This window comes from Polyodon spathula, chromosome 10 (genome assembly GCF_017654505.1).
Source record: "Polyodon spathula isolate WHYD16114869_AA chromosome 10, ASM1765450v1, whole genome shotgun sequence".
Lineage (NCBI taxonomy): Eukaryota > Metazoa > Chordata > Actinopteri > Acipenseriformes > Polyodontidae > Polyodon > Polyodon spathula.
The window spans coordinates 37,308,682-37,330,415 of record NC_054543.1 but is presented as its reverse complement, the minus strand read 5'-3'; the positions used below and the strand labels follow the sequence as shown (position 1 = coordinate 37,330,415).

General features: G+C 35.3%; 1 protein-coding gene across 1 annotated transcript; it reads right to left on the bottom strand.

The window, feature by feature from the left end:
* Nucleotides 1-11,017: 11,017 nt before the first annotated feature.
* Nucleotides 11,018-15,315, bottom strand: LOC121322243 (ATP synthase subunit beta, mitochondrial-like). Its single transcript, XM_041261924.1, has 10 exons — nt 15,183-15,315; nt 14,056-14,238; nt 13,759-13,933; nt 13,445-13,566; nt 12,992-13,176; nt 12,601-12,759; nt 12,248-12,370; nt 11,947-12,159; nt 11,646-11,847; nt 11,018-11,123 (listed from the first exon to the last, which is right to left on the bottom strand). Exons 1-10 carry the CDS (start codon nt 15,286-15,288, stop codon nt 11,026-11,028), a joined length of 1,566 nt encoding a protein of 521 aa, XP_041117858.1. The 5' UTR covers nt 15,289-15,315; the 3' UTR covers nt 11,018-11,025.
* Between the last annotated feature and the right edge of the window lie 6,419 nt (nt 15,316-21,734).

Sequence of the window (21,734 nt, the reverse complement as noted above, 5' to 3'; positions counted from 1 at the left end):
TCTGATGCAGGGACCCAGTTGGTCTGTCCAGCTCCAATGGAAGCTGGGCTGATGGAGGTGCTTTTGAGACTGGGATGGTGATGCTGCTTGCCTCTCTTTTTCTTATCCCGCTAGTTGATGAAAAAGGGCGTGTTCTAGAGCTGAGACATTGCGCTTTGAATGCACTCCCCCTTATTCCGGCCCACTGGATAAAACCCCTTTTCTAGTCAGGGACCCAGGAATCAGCATAATGTAATCATACACAAGACCGAGCTGTCTACCTTGTGTGACAATGCACTGTCGGCAATTTTAACGCAATGAAAATACTGGAATATTCTCTACATTTACTCCATCAATCCACATGTCAGTGATTCTATATAGAGATGACCCTGTAGTCAATAAAAAACAGTGCCGGTGAGTGGTGACCAATGTTCCGGAAGATGTTACAAAATCAATCCTCAAAAAAATCACACTGCGCATAATATATTAACATGCAGCAGCATACGGGACTTACTAAAAATCTAGTGTTATTTAATTTGCTCCAGTCTGTTTACCAGGACATATGCCTATTAAAATAGTCTTTGATTGTGTGATAGAGTTACTCTTATTAATTGTTTTTATTTGTATTAGAATATTTAATTTTGATTCCAGTATTTTTTGTCTATGCGTTTAACAATTTAGGGGTTTTTAATTTAGTTAAAGCACATATAACCAACAGCCAGTTTGTAATCTTAACATAATAAAAGTCCACTTGAAAAGACAGAGGGGGGGCAACTTGGTGCATTGGTACGGGACAGCACGCGGGGAAGATCAGCATATTAAATTAGTTTTCCGACGCGTCCATACCACAATGCAAAAAAATTTTGGGGGGTGCATTCCGTTAAAACCGGGGGCCCGATTCACAAAACTTTTTTTATATTTTTTTATTTATTTATTTATTTATTTTATTTTTTTGTTATAGCTCATGGTTTATTTTAAGAATGTTTTCACTTTCCATTGATTAGGCCTCAATAAAGTGTAAGGTTAATTAAATTGTTCCACGATGTTGTTGGTTTGTTCCATCTAATCTATCAAAACAGATTTAAAAAAAAAAAAAACTCGTTATAGCTTTGCGAATATTACATTTCAAACACGTCTTACTACGGGGGAAAGATTGTTTCGAAATTCACTGGGTTTATTATTCATTCCCCTGCTTTGAAACTTGTTTGAAGTCTTTTCGTGGTTTCACAGCAAGTGTCAGGCTGACCAAATGCAACCAGCTGAGTTTCATTATGGGCTCGACTCCCGATGAGGTACTAGCTTAATCCAACTGCAGTTTCGGGAGGAGGGAATATTACACGATAGAAATGCCTCAAAACTGCTTGTGTATGTGAACGAAATTAAATTGAAAACAAGACATGACAAAACAATATTTTTTTTTTTCAATAAGGCATTTTGGTAAAAGGGTAATTGTGAATGTAAAATCTGACACCTGACACTTGTATGCGAACTAGTGCATTTAAACGTGCAAAATTCGCAACAAAATTAAAACTCTCAGCCAATGGGTGAACGTGAAAAAAATGTGCATTAGCAAAATGTTTTTTTGAATTCTATAATATATAAAAGACGCAAGTACAGCGCTGAAAAATTCATTAAAGCAATATGATTTTTTTTCACTATTGTTATTAGTGTTATTTGTAGTGATGTGCATGTACATTTTCCTTGCGATTTAACTAAAAACTGTATGATAAAAAAATGACATTAGTGAGAAAATTAACACATGGATCTGCTCATTTTCTTTTTTTATATTATCCATTACCTATTATTCCGCAAACCTCATGTTAATAGAGCTGTTGGGTAAGCAATTACACGGGGTAAATTAGGATGCAAAAGGTTACATTTTAAAACTCCAAAACCAAAGTCCAAAAACAGCAGTGCCAATCACCAGATGAGCACATCAATTATTAATCGTAAACAAAACAAGATTCTTAGCTTTTCACAACAGCCAGCGATTTATACCAAAAAGAGACAAGCAGGTTAGAATTTAAAGTTTTTACATTTTCAGATTTTGTTTCCATCACGCTAAGATTCACAGGTAGACACAAAAAAGAACACTTAATATTAGTTTGCAACACAAGGGTTAGTGGTTTTACAATAAAATAAAATACATTCAAATCATTTTAAAATATCACAATCAGCATATTTAATGAATGAAACTTACACAATTCATAAGTACACAATAACTACCTCAGCTCATTCATTTAACAGTCCGTACACCTGAGGCTGTTACCAGGCAGATCTGTGTTTCATACCACCGGTTAATTTTATGAACAATGCACATTAATGCAGACCTGCCAGCTCTCTCTTATTTGCCGGGACTCTCTGGTGTTTTGGACACTTCTCTCAGACAACTCCCTGGACTGATTTTGTCCCGTATTTTGCTGAGAACTCTACTGTTAACCCCCTTTATGTCAGCAGACCTGTAATGTATACATTTATTTATTTTGTTACCCAAAGGGGTCGTTGCAGGCATTCAGTGGCATAGTTGACAATCTACAATGGCTGCCCTCCTCTCTCCCTCTCTCTCTCTCTCTCTCTCTCTCTCTCTCTCTCTCTCTCTCTCTCTCTCTCTCTCTCTCTATATATATATATATATATATATATATGACAATGACATTTTACTGACAGTTACTGTTTTCCCATCAATATGTAACTACTTGTAGACAATCTATTAAGTATTAACTAGTGTTAATCTTCCCCATGTTTTGTTCGTATTTTGAAAGGAAAAATATAGAACTAAAAAGAAAAAAACAGGTCAAACAATCTGATTATTTACATTTTCCCAACGTTAATTGTTTTCTTTTTGTTTTACAAAAATACCTTCCATTTAAGAGAATTATTAGTAAATCTAATATAGACTGTATTTGTAGCATAATGAACTCGAATCTCATCTGGAAGTCTCATCTGGAGTCTCAGTTTAAATCAAAAATGTCGGTCTGGCATATATAAAAACTATATTATATATATATATATATATATATATATATATATATATATATATATTTATATATATTATATATATATGATATTATATGGATATTGGGTAGAATACTTGAGGGGTGAACTTGAATGGATACACAAATGCTTCAGTTTGAAAGATAATAAGAAATTTACAAAAACAATAATTGCAGGGGTAAGTAGATTTTATTTTATAAAACAAAATTATGTATCTACTAAGAATAGTGCACATATGTATCAAACTGTGTGACTGATACCAGAGTTAAGACTCCAAGATTGAGACATCAAGGCCATGGGATGAGTAATGTCTTTATCTCCTGTGTGTTCTGAACTTTAAAAAAAAAGAAAGAAAGAATCACAGAAAATGCTACTTTAATAAACTTAGTTTTAAGTTTTTAATCTGCAAATAAATAAATAAATAAATACATAAAAAAGTTTGGTGAAAAGGTTTGAATGCCCACTAGATTGTAACAACCAACGACCAACGATTAAATAAAGCTTATAATATGTAAACACACATTTTAAAATAAGGTAAATTGTAATGAAAATCTAAATAAATATACAAAGACTCAAATGAATTTTGGTACTGAAAACTAATTGTCATACGTAGAATAAGAAACCGTGTCTTTCGGTTGTGTAAATCAGACAGACCTACCATTTATAATATATATAAATACTGTATATATATATATATATATATATTATATATATATATATATATATATATATATATATATATATATATATATATATTATTATATATATATATATATATAACTACTGACATGTTATTTATTAAGCATGTTATTTATATCTCATGCTGTTCTTGGCACATAGCTCCAAAATAAACTAAAATATAAATAATAGAATGCATAATATACCTTAGAATAATCTTGGAAAGCTTCAAATTACAGTGGAATAAGGTATTTGCTTGGAGATGGGGCTATCAAAGGGTTTTATTAAAGCTGACCGCATAAGAAATCGTAATGCATCTTTAAACTTGTTAGACAGGGTCATTGAGTTTCAATAGAATAAGTAACTTAAACGGTATGGTAAGTGAACAGTGAAATGCAGTGGGCTAATCAGTTATTGACCTTTCTCTGTTTTAATTTCATTTTGAAAAACTAATCAGCATCATCAAATTTCTAAACATCTCTCAGATACAAGGTGCGACTGTAACCGAACGAGACCGTGCAGGTATAGGGTTCTCTTACAAGAACTTCCTTAGATCCAACAGAGAGGAGAAACCACCCGCTTGGACTAAACAGCATTGGACGCAATGGACATACTGTAATAGACCAAAGGAAAGTTCGTTATACATTTAGGAAAACTAATTAATTAACAACAATTGTTAATTACAGACGGACCGATCATCTATTATCGACTAATGTGTGTTTCTAAAACAACATTTGTCAGTTCTTTTTTTTTTTTTTTTTTTTTTTTTTTTTTTTTTTTATAAAGTCACTGGAACTAGGTCCAATTTTCACTAAAAACTCTAACGTTGCACTTTCACATACAACACAGCGTTCCCATATTGTACAGTACGACTGTACAGAAAATGCATGAGTTGCCCGTCAGTGCTTTCTTCACAACGTAAAAAGAAGTTATAGCCCCACCGTGTGGTGCACTGCAAATACAGGCTGACGTCAAGAGTTAAAACTGTCCAATGTTTTTGTTGAACAGGGCCACAATGATATGACCCAGTGGGCGAAAAGAAACTACAAACATATTAACTTTAAAATGTAAAAAAAACTGAAAGAAGTACTTACTGTAACAAATACATTAAAACACGTTGATTAAACAATTTTAATATACAAGATCAAATGAATTGCATCTTGACTGTACCTTATTTAGTAGTATAATTTGCACTTAGTGTAAAATATACTGTATTTACATATGAAAATATAAAATAATCCAAAATGTACCGTGGGCACTTCTGTGAACAGAAACAAGCAGGTGGGATAATGGTTATACACCTTACCTGCAGCTAAGTTACTATGTCTGCAAAATATCTTTATGCAAAACTCTAGTAATACTCCAACATATCCCAGCAAATTGAGTTAACTACTTTACATCAAAAGTTTTGATACTCGATCTATAGATATCCATACGAAAAAGAAAAAATAAATCAAATTCGAAAAAAATAACTTGGTTTCTGGGAATCAGTGTTGTCATACAGAGCTGTCATACAGTACTTGTTCTTCACAAATAATGAAATACGTTTTGAAAATCACGAGCATGTCCTAATAGAGCCGCCGTCTTGGCGTTGTTACTAGCAACAGAGTAAACCTCGGTGGTGGGTCTGTGCAATGGAACACGACAATCAGTTTTAACGGAACAGACAAAGAACAAAATAGCGAAGGTTTTAAGAACATAAGAACATAAGAAAGTTTACAAACGAGAGGAGGCCATTCGGCCCATCTTGCACGTTTGGTTGTTAGTAGCTTATTGATCCCAAAATCTCATCAAGCAGCTTCTTGAAGGATCCCAGGGTGTCAGCTTCAACAACATTACTGGGGAGTTGATTCCAGACCCTCACAATTCTCTGTGTAAAAAAGTGCCTCCAATTTTCTGTTCTGAATGCCCCTTTGTCTAAACTCCATTTGTGACCCCTGGTCCTTGTTTCTTTTTTCAGGCTGAAAAAGTCCCTTGGGTCGACACTGTCAATACCTTTTAGAATTTTGAATGCTTGAATTAGGTCGCCACGTAGTCTTCTTTGTTCAAGACTGAACAGATTCAATTCTTTTAGCCTGTCTGCATATGACATGCCTTTTAAGCCCGGAATAATTCTGGTCGCTCTTCTTTGCACTCTTTCTAGAGCAGCAATATCTTTTTTATAGCGAGGTGACCAGAACTGCACACAATATTCAAGATGAGGTCTTACAAGTGCATTGTACAGTTTTAACATTACTTCCCTTGATTTAAATTCAACACTTTTCACAATGTATCCGAGCATCTTGTTAGCCTTTTTTATAACTTCCCCACATTGTCTAGATGAAGACATTTCTGAGTCAACAAAAACTCCTAGGTCTTTTTCATAGATTCCTTCTCCAATTTCAGTATCTCCCATATGATATTTATAATGTACATTTTTATTTCCTGCGTGCAGTACCTTACACTTTTCTCTATTAAATGTCATTTGCCATGTGTCTGCCCAGTTCTGAATCTTGTCTAGATCATTTTGAATGACCTTTGCTGCTGCAACAGTGTTTGCCACTCCTCCTACTTTTGTGTCATCTGCAAATTTAACAAGTTTGCTTACTATACCAGAATCTAAATCATTAATGTAGATTAGGAATAGCAGAGGACCTAATACTGATCCCTGTGGTACATCGTTGGTTACCACACTCCATTCTGAGGTTTTTCCTCTAATCAGTACTTTCTGTTTTCTACATGTTAACCACTCCCTAATCCATGTACATGCGTTTCCTTGAATCCCAACTGCGTTCAGTTTGAGAATTAATCTTTTGTGCGGGACTTTGTCAAAAGCTTTCTGGAAATCTAAATAAACCATGTCATATGCTTTGCAATTATCCATTATCGATGTTGCATCCTCAAAAAAATCAAGCAAGTTAGTTAGACACGATCTCCCTTTCCTAAAACCATGTTGACTGTCTCCCAGGACCCTGTTACCATATAGGTAATTTTCCGTTTTGGATCTTATTATAGTTTCCATAAGTTTGCATATAATAGAAGTCAGGCTTACTTGTCTGTAGTTACCTGGTTCGGTTTTGTTTCCCTTTTTGTGGATCGGTATTATGTTTGCAATTTTCCAGTCTGTCGGTACCACCCCTGTGTCAAGAGACTGCTGCATGATCTTGGTTAGCGGTTTGTAAATAACTTCTTTCATTTCTTTGAGTACTACTGGGAGGATCTCATCCGTCCCAGGGGATTTGTTTATTTTAAGAGCTCCTAGTCCCTTTAGCACTTCTGCCTCAGTTATGCTAAAGTTATTTAAAACTGGATAGGAACTGGATGACATGTGGGGCATGTTGTCAGTATATTCCTTTGTAAAAACTTGTGAAAAGTAATCATTTAATATATTTGCTATTTTTTTTCTTCATCTACGATTTTGCCATTTGTATCTCTTAGACATTTAATCTTCTCTTTGAATGTTCGCTTGCTGTTGTAATATTGGAAAAACATTTTGGAATTGGTTTTAGCTCCCTTAGCAATGTTCATTTCTATTTCTCTCTTGGCCTTTCTAACTTCCTTTTTGACTTGCGTTTGCAGTTCTGTGTACTCTTTCTGCGTACTTTCTTTTTGGTCCTTTTTCAATGCCCTGTAAAGTGCCTTTTTTCACTGAATATTTTTTTTATTTGATCTATTAAACCATTTTGGCAATTTAGTTTTACATTTAGATTTGTCTACTTTAGGGATATAATTGTTTTGCGCCTCTAGTACTACATTTTTGAAGAACAACCATCCTTCTTCTGTGGGTGTTTTCTCTATTTTACTCCAATCTACTTCTGTTAGTCTTTGTTTCATACTTGTGTGTAAGTTTTCAGGCATCCATGTCTGAATATGAAAAAGAAAATTCTGCCAATATGTCACCCTCTCAACGAACTCCAAGGGATCTTAAAATGATGATTATAGACAGCAAACAGGTTAGCAATTTATTTGTATTTATTTATTTAACATTATTCAAATTAGAAATTCAAATGAAGTGATGGCAAACGATTTGAGTCGAAAAGTTCGACATCAAATTGAATCCGTTTCTGTGGGTGGATAACATTATTTAAAGGTATACTTGATCAATCTGTAAAACTACATCAATAATTGATAACACTGTGTAAACAAAAAAAAAAAAAAAAAAAAAAAAATTGTTCCTGGGTAGTAAGCATTATTTCCTAATTGCTTATGCCTCAAAAGTATAGAAAATGGCTATTATTCCCCACAAACTTTGCTTTTGTGACCAGGACAGTGATATTTCAAAATATCACTATTTCCAATGGGAAAATGGGCTAATGTGTGTCTTTTCGTTCACATAAAGTCAGAAAAAAACAACATATGAATCCAAATTAACATGTATTTATACTAAAGTAATACAAAGATGACTACAAAAGATTTAGAAGCGAGTAGTTTTTTGAGATTTACAATTATACTGTATTTACAGTATAATTGTAAATCTCAAAAAACTACTCGCTTCTAATCTTTTGTAGTCATCTTTGTATTACTTTAGTATAAATACATGTTAATTTGGATTCATATGTTGTTTTTGGAGGTTTCAATGCAAAGAGGGAAAATTATACAGGTATTGTAATTCAAAATGGGTACATAAACACTACAGTGCCTCTGTAATTGAAACTTTAAAAAAAAAAAAACGTTTACAACCTAATTTTTTATCGTTAAAAATCATTTTGTATTATCCACAGGAAGGTATGACTTAGATTTCAGTATTTCTAGGACCATGGTTATACTGGTTAATTTATTATGAGTAAGTTAGTTTTCACAGATATGATTGATTCAGAGCTGAGAAGTGTTCATTGGGGGGGACGGGGGACGGGGGGTGGGCACCAGAATTTTTTATATATACCATGGAATTTCAAAAGTTCCATTTATTTGGCCTTTAGCATTCTGCTTGATGCGAATTGATGACAGCACTGTGACAAAAGTAAACATTTTCTCAGACAGTTTTTTTTTTTTTTTAAATTTGTTTTGTTTAACATAGGATAAGCTGAAGGAGATTCAACAGCTAAAGGAAAAAAGTGAAATCACAGAAAAGGCTAGAACAGCAGCAGAAAAACGGTGAGAACTGTTTTAGCACAAAAATAGTTATCAGTGAAGTACAAAAACATCAGTGTGAAATGCCTGGATGTAGATGATTCCTCCACATTATCAAAGGTTGGCCCACTTTTGTATATGATCATCGCTCACAGAGTATTGATGCCAGGAAATCCACTTCTGCTGAAATTTTACACATCACATTTATCTTACTCAGATCTTTGTCTCCAATTTCTTATGCTACCAGAAGCCTATTCTACGTGTTGCATCTTATACAAATTTCTCACCTGCACCGTTGCAAGTTATTCCACATACTATAAAAGACATATGCATGACTGAGCAATTGGTTAACTAATTACATATCTGCTTAACATAAAGCCTTTCATTCCACAGATTTAGTCATGGTGATCTGTTTTTGCACTGGAATGCAATATATCATCTGTGGAAATATTAGTATGTCACTACTGGCAATTTTTTTATTATTATTATTACTATTTAGGTTTGAACAAGAATTATCTGCAGTAAATTTAAGAGTGAAAGAACTGATGAATCAGAACAGATGTACAATGAGCTCAAGAAGGTATGTGGTAGTGTAATACTAAATGTGTATTTCTTGCTGTAAACTACCGATTTTCCAGTCCTGAAAACTGCTTCATCAGAGTCAAGTTTTCACATTTGCGCAATGGTCATTGCATTTGGCAATATACCCATGCGCACAGCCCTTTGCAGGGGTATTCCTAGCGAACAGTGATACAATATTACACTGGCCCATGTTCACCCAAAGGCCAATATGTCATGTTTTTTCTTTCACTATATATCTCTACATTCTTTTAAAATAATACCAGAATGTCTTCTTGTTACAGCAAACACTGATGTTAGCTTCACTTCACTGGGCATTTTATATAGCTTGCTAAAGGTAATTAATACAGAATTTTATATATCATGTGTAGACTGTGTCAAAACAGCAAAACATGGGTAGTATATTCACTGTAAACATCTTTGCCAACAAAACAATAAATAACATTAAAAAAAAAAGCAAAAAATTGGCTTTGGTATACAAATGTTTCAAACATATTTCAAGTAGGATACATTAGTTGTAAAACAAATGCAACATTTCAAATAAGGGTTTTAACTATATTCAAATTTATATCTAAGTTAAGTTCATATTTAAACAGGGGAACTTTTTATTTTTTTAGGAATTTGAAGTCTACAAGAAACATAGCTGTGATTTTCTTGCAAAAGGAGTTGAATGCCAAACTACGCCACATTATTGGTTGATGCTACATTACCTGATCAGTAAACGTATGCAAGTCGTGTCATTCATATTGTACATGACAACTATGTATTTAAAACTACAAAAACACTGTAGTAATCTATACATACTACCTATATAGTGCACAGCCACACTGACTAAATGAAGTGAGTAACAAATCACATGGTTACAACATGTGTTTCTAACATTCAGATAGTGTATCTGACAAATGTTCTTTTGATGGAAACCTCTAAATTGCTACAAGTTTAAAAAAAAAAAAAAAAGCTTAGTAGAAATGTATTTTATTAGTGTTAAGATGCGGATGGATAAACTTAAAACCAATAAAATCCCATAGTTATAGATTAACAACTAAATATTTGTGAATTAGGGTGTCAACAGCAGTTCAAAGTCTTGCTATTAAAAGTAATTTGTATTTATTTTTTAAAAGAGCAGGAGTGATCTTTTTGGGGATCCAAAGAGTCAGGCAAAATTTCTATAGCTCAGATTAGCAGGGGTGTTTGAATACTAAAAAAAAAAAAAAAAAAAGTCAACGTTGAGATGTGGCATTAAAGTAACTTGTGTAGCATTTTACAAACTTGGTTACTTTCCCCATCTTCAACAAAGTTTCCAAGCAAAGTTCAAGATATAGATTTTCACAGCAATAGTAAATAGTCACCATAACCTAGATTCGGCTACATCACTATCAGTAATTACGGCACATCTGCTACAAAATAAAATGTTGCAGTATGGCAGACTTTAGATCATGCCAATGTTACTGCCTGGAAAGGTTTTGGGGTGGGTGGGGAGACAAACAATCGCTTTAGTAGTTTGATTTATTTTACCCAAAGATTTTTAGTAAGAAAAATAAATAAATCCACAACCTAAAAACATTTATCACAAGACAGATTTTATTTTGTATTTCCATCTACCCAATTTAAATGGGAGCATTAAATAGAACATTTTTTCATGACGACATCTGAGACAGTTTGGAATATTATACCATGTTACAAAGCAAAGTGCTTTTTTCTGAAAGGGAAAGCCGGAGGCGGGTTGGGGGTTAAAGTCAAAATCATTTATGAGTGTTCTTCAGCCAGTCTCTCAGCCTTCTGGATTACCTCTTCAATAGGACCTACCATATAGAAGGCCTGCTCTGGCAGACTGTCATGTTCACCTAGAAAGCCAAACAGTTTTTTCAAAACATATTAGCAGAGATGCATGTCTAACCACTTTATTGTTAAGCAAATAGTTATCCATTTCCTAAAATTTCTGAAAAAAAAAAAAAAAAAAAAAAAAAAAAAAGACAGAAGCCCTTTAGAAACGCCTTACATTTTTGTCTCAAGTGGTACGATTGTTTTGATACTTGTACAAACTGGGGATGTCAATCGTTTACAGTTTAAATATTAGTAAAGCGTCAAAGGTTTTTAAACTTAGCTTAATAGTTTAAAATTTGTCAAATGTACAGGTCAAATATTAAAGCGGGCATCTGCAAATAACGACTACTCATTACTTCCTACCTTTGTCACATGGCATTGTTGTAATTGGACATTTACCTCCCATGTCCAGCATGCTTTTGGTAATGTGACTAGTCTGCTTCTACTGAAGATGGATCTAGCGTGGAGGTGGGGCCCAGACATGCAAGCAATGTTAGGAAATGCAATAACTTGGGCTGAATACAACAACTTTACACACTTACCAGCAAGAATGCTCTTAAACCCACTAATGGTCTCTTTAAGGGGAACCAGTTTTCCAGCATGACCTGTGAAGACTTCAGCAACCTGGAAGGGCTGGGACAGGAAACGCTGAATCTTACGAGCACGAGAAACAATAAGCTTATCCTCTTCAGACAACTCATCCATACCCAGGATAGCAATGATATCCTGAAGGGATTTGTAGTCCTAAAATACAGAATTCATGTTTTACTTCTGTCAACCACAAGGTTAACTTAATTTATGAATTTCATTCCAATTGACAGATGACTGCGGAAAAAAAATTACCTGAAGGATCTTCTGCACACCACGGGCTACATCATAGTGCTCATTTCCAACAATGTTGGGGTCCATAATACGAGATGTAGAGTCCAGAGGGTCCACAGCTGGGTAGATGCCCAACTCAGCAATAGCACGGGACAACACAGTGGTGGCATCCAAGTGAGCAAAAGTAGTGGCTGGAGCAGGATCAGTCAAATCATCAGCAGGCACATAGATAGCCTAAATAAGATACATGAATAAGGGTTTTAAAAGTAGTTAGCTTGATAAGTCTTTCACTACAAGGTGCATTGTGCAACAGTTTACATACCTGCACCGATGTAATGGAACCTTTCTTTGTGGTGGTAATTCTCTCCTGCATGGTACCCATGTCAGTAGCCAGGGTTGGCTGGTAACCCACAGCAGAGGGAATACGACCCAGCAGGGCAGACACCTGGAGAATATGGGAAGAATTAACAAAATTAGTACAAAAATCAAGTCCCAGGTAGTCGCACTAAAGGAGATACAGCTGAAGAGAACAACTCTGCGTCACTAGAATATTATTTCCGTTCTGCCAATAAATGTTAAATCCCAAAGCTTTTACATTTCTGAATAAGCAACACATACTGTAACAGGTAGCAGTGTTGGGGTGTTTTTTTTGTTTTTAAAAAGCTGAAAACTGACCTCAGATCCAGCCTGGGTGAACCTGAAGATGTTGTCAATGAAAAGCAGCACATCCTGTCCTTCCTGATCACGGAAATATTCAGCAACAGTCAGACCAGTCAAAGCAACTCTGGCACGGGCACCAGGGGGCTCATTCATCTGACCATACACCAGCGCTACCTGTAACAGAATACCATTTAGACCCTGCCAGAAACAATGGACAAGTACACTAAATGCAAAACTCTTACTACTACAGATATGTCAGGTGTGTTTTACCGATTTGCAAGTAGTGACAAGCATTGAAAGCTAACATTATTTGATAATCAATATCAAAGTGAAAATCAAGAAACTTTGGATATTACATTGCTAATTTAACAAGCTCAAGTACACATCTCGCCAAAATATCCTGTACCTTAGAAGTGGTGTCTTTCAGGTTGATGACGCCAGACTCAATCATTTCATGGTACAAGTCATTGCCCTCACGGGTACGTTCTCCCACCCCAGCAAACACAGAGTAACCACCATGGGCCTTGGCCACGTTGTTGATCAGTTCCATAATAAGTACAGTTTTGCCAACACCTGCACCTCCAAAAAGACCTAACAAAAAATAATTTGCATGTAGAATTTAAGTAAACACAATCAAGTCATGTACCATCACTAGTGTAAAATACAAAAATAAAAAATACACCCATGTGCACCATGCCAGTAAGTTCTACACAAACACCCTCTTTCAAACCTGTTAAAAACCACCAATACGCTACTTGGAAGCCTGACTAAAATGACCAAAATCACTTTGCATCTTAACTCGTTTGACATCACCAATATCCATCTACAATGCAAGGAATTAGGGTTAATCAATACTCACCAATCTTACCACCCTTTGCATAGGGGGCCAGTAGATCTACCACCTTGATACCAGTTACCAGGATTTCTTGTTCAACACTCATTTCTACAAACTCAGGAGCTTCAGCATGGATTGCAGCAGTGCTTGGAAATAAAGGATAAAACTAATAAATGTACAAATGCATATTAACCAACCCTCAAGTACTGTAGCTGACTTCAAGGAGGTTAATATATATAAAAAAAAGATTGGCAGAAATTCTGTCAGACATTAAACTGTTTGAACACAAACAAGTGTGTCCTTAATAGCATTTTCAAAAGTTCATAATTGATACTTACTGCTTGGTGCTGATTGGGCCTCTCTCATCAATTGGCTCACCGATGACATTCATAATCCTGCCCAGGGTTTCAGGACCGACTGGAATTCTGATGGGAGCCCCTGTGTCAAGAACTTGCTGTCCACGGACCAAACCTTCTGTACCATCCATAGCAATAGTACGCACAGTACTCTCACCTAAAGAGAACGTGTAGAATTAGATTCTATGGTAATTTACTGTCAAGTTAAATCAAATCAAGTTTCAGTACACTACAGAGTCATTTGCAACGTTATGTGACAGTTCACAAACCAAGTCTCACCAAGATGCTGTGCCACCTCCAAGACCAGTCTTGTGTCACGACCGCTTACTTCCAGTGCATTGAGAATTGGAGGCAGGCCCTCATCAAACTTGACGTCCACAACAGCCCCAATGACTGCCACAATGTGGCCTCTGGCAGCGCCAGGCTTTGCAGATGGAGCTGCCTGTGCAGCATAGTTTCTGTCTGTGAAGAGAATAAATGTTCGTTTATATTTAGCTCAAATTAATGCTAAAAAAATTAAATGCTTAAAAAAAAAAACTCAAGGACACTTAATGCTTCAGTATCACACTTCAAATAGACGAAATATGCCAGCGAAGTGCAATGTATGAACACAGACGGACGTCCCATGTTGTTGGTCAAGGTGAACTAGCTGCAGTACATGCTTTACACTCAGACCAAACTGAAGGGCAACACTGGTTGTCAGTTTTTATCATGCGACTAAGAAATTAAAAAAATTGTGACTAACATTATATTGCCTATGAACGGGCATGCGACACGTCCAGCAATGGGCCACAGTAATGGCACAAGCCAGGAAGCAAACATAACATTCTGCAGTTAACTTGACTGATAAATGGTATATGCCTGCTCCTGTAAATTTTTTTTTTTTGCACAATTACATATTCTATTAATTATTGCCTCACACATATTACACCTAATTAAAATGAACGACTGCCGAAGTACGAGGCAAGTTTAAAAAAAAATAAAAAAAATAAAAAAATTAAAAAAAAAAGTGTACTATTAAAAAGTATAGCCTATAAAATGTAAAATCTCTCAACCGAAGCAATACTACAGAGACACGCAGTGTGGATAAGCTGCGCTGGGCCTTGCTCTCAGCAGAGGCTAAACTCGCTCTCATGACAAATAAAGGTCATTCACATTTTCACTGCGTATTTCAAATACAACTACCTAGCTGAGCTGCACATTTCTTAAAACAAGGCACACGGTTGACAAAGTCTTTGTCACGTTGCTTAAATTCTAATAAAGTTCTATTTTGTTAACTAAATTAGAAAATAATCAGGCCTACAGCTGGCAAAGTCATCATGCAGCCATTATGACATTCTAACTAATTGTAAAAACTCAACGTGATACTCTACCGCGGTATTTAATCAGAATTATGATTAACTTACGCGAGTATAAAGCTGCAGGAGCCCCTTTGATGACTTTCAGGGGGCTAACCCCAGGCTTAAGCGCCTGCAGAGCCCCGGTGCAGCAGCGTCCTACAGCTCCCAACATGTCTAAAATGGCAGAAGGTGGTAAGAGGCAGAGCCGGTTATCTTATATATATGAAAATTATACACCAAACTGAGCATGCGCGGCTTTGACAACTAGTCGGGGGGGAAAAAAGGAACATTGGGCATGCGCGAGATTGACGACACAGTCAAAAGGATATGACAACTTTAGAAACAAGGGTGATTTGATAACCTACAACAACGTTTTTTTTTAAACTTCCTGCCACAACTTACTTATAATAATAATAATAATAATAATAATAATAATAATAATAATAATAATAATAATAATAATAATAAATTTTATTACACATTATTCGAACTAGATATATCATTGTACCCCTTTTATTCTGTTAAATATATTTAGATTATTTGCCTGTATATTTGAGTTTAGTATATGCATATTAGACAATGTTATATACGTGGTTGCTGCTATTTCCTAGTACTCCATGTCCATACGATTTAAGCAATGGTACCAAAATATTATAAGCACAATAAAAGACAGCCCAGAAGTTCTAATATCATGAAGTGCATTTATACATATAGTTTATGTATCAAAAGTATTACAGGTTTACACATTTACAAAAAAGCTGCAGAGGTGAAAATACATTGTCAGGATACAACTGTTGTAATAAAAAATGACGCTGCTGTTATCCATTTGACTATGCAATACATCAAAATATTAAATTATCAAGAACCTACAGTATATGTGATTTTCATTACACATGCGCTTCAATTGAATGCAGGTAATCCATCCATCAGATTACTGACCTTTGCCATCTTCTGTCTTAGTTTGAAGGTCTCTGAAGGCCTACCACTAGATGTCAGTGCAAACTTTCACAGTATGCAGTCAAGACAACTGAGAAGGTCATTTAGTATGTCAATGACCATCCATACTGTAAGGAAGTTACTTGGGCAGCTGCTGAGAGTGTCCTTTGTAATAAATGGGAATAAGGCATTGCTGTTTTCCTACAGAAACTGAACACACCCGAACATTTAAGTTCCCCAGCACACCTATCTGTAGAATGGATACAGAACTCCCCTAAGAGATCCAGTCCTGTAATCTTTTTCAATCTTTTTTTTTTAATTCTCTCTCTCTCTCTCTCTCTCTCTCTCTCTCTCTCTCTCTCTCTCTCTGTCTGTGTCAGGTAAAAGTAATTGTCAGAGTACTTGCAAAGTTGCAAATAAGGCTTTCATGCAGAGATTTCTCCTCATAATGGGCCATTTCGTTCTCTAGATATGTATGCCCACCGCCTCATGTCGCCAGGAATATACATCAGCAGCAGTGATGAAGAAGGCGTTGCTGTGTGCCTGACTAATTCTCTTTTACCAGCAGAGGTCTCCACATGTACCTCCACATGTACCTCTTTAGACATGTGTCCCTCTTGGGAAAGGTACATCTTGTCAGTTGATTTTCCCCCAGCAGGTGGATCTAGTGTACAACAATACAACACACAGTTTCAAAAAGTTGGTATGTCACTGTAACAAATACTCCTGATATACAATTACCACGGTTTTAGCATTAGTTTGCAGTGCTCTGTTCTTTTTAGGAGTGTATTGCTTATTAGGACAGAGATGTAACAGTATGTGGTAAACGTGGGGCAAACATGACCTATAAAGTTCCCATTTAATTCCATATTTAAATATTTGTATGTTTAGTGAATATACTGTGTAGTCTTTGAAAAATATATAAACAACTTGACAACCACAGAATCAACGGTAGGGATATTCGTGCTGGAGTAGAAAATCAAAAACAAGTATTCATTAGCAGAACTGCTTGTGTGTTATAAGGTTTTCCCATAATAATTTCCCTAAAGCTTGTAAAAGTAATAAAATGATCAAAGTATGTTTGGGTATATATGCTGGTATTTCTTGCAGGAGTTTGTTTATTAAAGGCACAATGAGGTGTTTTAAGGAGGATTCCTAAGGGTAAAGGCAACACTGCAAATCATTGTAGTACACATACAGAATAAATGAAAAAAAAAACAGCTAAAGAAGCAATGCATATTTATTCAAAAATCAAACTCATTGTTTTTCTTCAATGACAGGCACAAAGGGGTCTATTCAATTGAACTAAACAGTGTCATGTCTAAAAACCATCACTGTTGAAATATTAAAATAGGACCAAAACTTGTTTTAGATATCAGTATCGAGATATGTCACTGCTTAGATCCGTGGATTATGCCCCAGAGTAATTTTCCAGAAGTCATTTTGTTGAATCTTTGTGTTATTTGTTATTTAACATATTACAAGCTTAGTCAGGAAAGGGATTAGCTACTGCAGGCATGTCCTATCAAGTTCAACAACCAAGAAACTGATGAAAGCCACAGTGGGTTTACTCATTTGTTTTTAAATAAACTGGCATGATTACAGCATGTTTATTAAATCATATATATTACAATGGGAAGTACCTCAAGAGAAACAGCATGTTGTTTGTTTCAATTATATAAGTAATAGAATGCACATTCTTAGAAGGTGGCATACAAAGATTGCTTCGTAAATCAGAGCAGAGATGAACTTCATTCACTAGATTAAAACAAGCAAATGTGTTTTGTACTGCCTTGGATTACTGTTGGTTTTGGTCTGGCTTTGGTCCAAGACCTACTAATATAGAGCTGATTTAAAGCTTTTGCTGGCAAGAATCCAAGAAAGCAAATTGAAAAATACCTCAGATTATGTTCTTGCAGATCTAATACATAGTTAGACCATTATACACAATACACACAGTGGAAGGGCTTCTCATTTAAAGCACAGCAGTCTGCTGCAGCAACAGGCGTGAACATGCTATCAATTGTGGCACAAGCTCCCATTCCAACTGTTAGACCCCTTATAGCTCCCAGCACTTTTTCCAATGAAAGGGTAGATAAGGTTAAGGATTTACATGTTTCTTCATTTGTACGTGTGCTGAAAAGATGAAATGGCACTCTTTATATGACCAGTAATGCCGTTTTAGAGAAAGTTTTGCTCTCTGCCATTGTCCTTCAAAAAAGTGCTTTCCAAATAGTTCAGAATTCCTATCATAACTTTAGAAAATAATGATTGTAATAATCTCCTTTTGGTTTTCCCGAGGGCATCTTTTATATGGTTTAATGACTTGTGGCTACTCATCCCACACTGCATTTTAAACAAAGTGTTTTTAGACTTTTTTTTTTCCTTTTGTAAAACAATATTGTGTATGTTGGTTAGAATTAAAGGCAGAAACTTTGGGTTCAATCCTAGCTCAGCCCATTTGCATGCAACTTTTCCTGTTGTGGTCCATCCGTTTTTGAAGTTAGTGATGTAAATTATCACATAGATCTTTTAGGGAATAAAGACATTCATAATTAATGAAAAAAAGTAGTAATGCAGTTTTTCTTATAATGATCAAAATAGCATCAGAGCCTCATTCTGCCCCCTATACCTGCTCTATCGTGGGTCTCCACTGCATTCTTTTTCATTTTTAATAACAAAGGGAAAAAAAAAAACTCATGTTGGATTATATATTGTAATCACCACTACTGATATATATATATATATATATATATATATATATATATATATATATATATATATATATATATATATATATGCATTAAAGTGTTTAATAACATCTAAAGGCTGCTTATGGTTACACTGAGACAAAACAGGTGCCCTAAGGTTGTACTATAATATCAAAAACATTTTTCAGGAAACAAACGAGACACTACCCTGGGCTATATCTTGTGTACTGTATAGATTTTTTTTTTTTTTACATGAGCAAAAATGAACAGTTGGAAAGAACATGCCAGTAATACGGGACAGCATCTGTCACTACGAACTAAGTTAATGCAGGGTGTATATATTTCAAATATATTAGTATAGTGTACAGTTCTGCATTCCAGTACCTTTACTGTAGGTCATAATGGTCTGATTACATCTAAATCATCACCTGAAATACAGATAATTTATGGTATGTAGACGTAACCTTATCTAAACCAGTCTTATTAAAATAACTGCACATACCTAATTTAAATGTAAAATATATGCAATGCATAGAGGTGGTGGTAGTGGGGGAGGGGGGGTAGGTGGTGAGAGTGGTTGCTGGTTTCAGGGGCTCAAGGAAAGGGGGGCTGTGATAATATTGCTAAATAATTGGTTAGCATTTCTTTACAGTAAAGGATATATGTATGGTATGGCCTTCTAATCAGGCATTTATGGCAACCGTATCCCCAAATTAGTTTATAACAGTTCATTATAAAAAATTTAAAAAACTATAGAAACTGAAGTAGGGCTGATCCTACTGATCCCTACTTCTCTGTTGGGTCATATTGCTTCATTTTGTTCAGATCATGAAGACTTGTGGTAAGCCAAAAACGGGGCTCATCAGTTAATCTGTTAGGAATTTCAAACCTGTCTCGGTCCAGGTATTTCAACTACCCTCTTCAAAATCCAGACACTGATCATAGTTACATCTTGTTGAGTGAATTACAGAGACAGGCATTTAAATTCCAGTGGTAAGAATGACGATCGCCCTGAAGAGAGGTTCTGAAATCAAAGTGGCTTGTAATGTTTAGACATTCCTTGAAGTTGACCGCAAAGACTTGTTCTAAAAATTCAACTGACAAAATAACTGTGGCTCAATGTTTTTTTTTTTAGTTTTTTTTTTTAGGTTTTTTTTAGCCATTTTAAGGATTATGGGGTTATGGAAAAAGGGTCCTAAAAATCTCATTAAATACTGCATGTGAACCTGGAGAAGTGGAATTCTTTGTATTTTCCTATACTAGGGCTTTAATTGCATTACTTTTTTTGCACATATTGACTTGAATTACCTGATGGGAATTATATTTAGTAACCCCAGAGCAATGAAAATAAAATAAACAAAATTGCAATGAAAGTTTCTAGAAAATTTAATTTGTGTTTTTCCTGTTCTTAAAAAATGTCTGCTAGGGTTTATCTGTTCTTAATAGATCAGCTGATGAAATTAAAGGTTTTCTAAACTGTGGATGTCTATTTCTGTCTCCTTTTTCTGTTTGTTTTGTTTTTGCTCTGGTTGTACACGCGTGTGTTTTGTTTTTACTTTTATCTTGCTGGTGTGGTCTCAGGCAGGTTACTAAAGGTAATTTTCAGCCCACTAGAATGTCAATTGTTTACATAAAACATAACGTAATTACATTGCATTTAAAAGGTCAAACATTAAACCGTCATTGTAATGTAACAAAAAACAATGCAGCTCACAGTTCATAAATTGGTCAAGTGTATTTACACTGGTTATCTTCCAGATATTTGTCCAGTCATGTCTACAACTAAACTACCTTAGACCCAGTTGTCAAGAGTGGCTATAGGCTGATTTCTTTCTTGCCATTTGTAGTCAAGATCATTGAACTTTGGATTGACCTCTGAAATGTTTCATTCTGGTCCCTGACCTCTACCACAGCAGACTCTTATCACAGTAGTAAATCAGTTCATGGCTTCAGGATCACTGTCCATTCTGTTTCTGTTTGACCTGCGGTTTAGATCACTTGTCGATGTATGCTGATATACAGTGGAAGTATTCTCCACGATGCTTTCAAATTAGACTTTACATGTAGAATCAACACAAACTACTCCACATTGATAATTAAAAAATGCATATAGAATATAAGTAGGATTTACAGAGAAAAACAGATCAATCAATAACATGTGATGTCATTGGTAGGGGGTGAATACTTCTACAAACCACTCTATCCTGTGGTTCTGCTCTTATGTGCAATTTGTATCCATTTGTTATTCTTCATGATTCATTGGCATTGTATTCTCTGTTTCCCCAAGGACTCTATTCTGTTTGCAAACTGCCTCTGAGTATTATTGTAAAATATGCTGGCATAGTGAGATTTTAACATTGCTTTCCAAAATCAAAACAAGCATATCATGCCATTTCCTAACTTCAGTAGCTTTTGGTTTGAGATAAGGTAGGCTGTAGCAAACTGCAATTGATCTTGAAGACCATCAAAGGTCTGTTAGTTTTTGAGGCCTTTTCATTTCATGATTAATAACAAACCCACTGAACTGGGGGTGTTGGCAGCATATCATTTATTAGAGTCTGTCTCTGGCAGAGTATTATCTAACTTGTGTAGTAAGTCATTCTGTTGCATTTTTTGGATTGTAGAATCACTTGTGTACACTTGCTCCCAGTATGCATTGCCAACACTAAGTGTACCTTCAGCTATCTGAATGATGAATTGTTTCAAGCCGACTGCCTAAATGCCAGAAATGCAATGCTCTCTTTAAGTTTATCAGGACTGTCTCAAAACTGTCATTTCTGAAGACAAGAGAGTCAGACTTGGTCGGTATAGAAGTACTGTACTATGGAAAACACTTCCTTGATTAATCATTACTGATATAAAGGGAATTTAAAATAAGAGTTGGAAATGTAACAATGGCCACTATTCATAAACCCTTAACCACTTTTCACTATTCACAAATCATTAAGATGTTAGGAATGTGGATTAATAA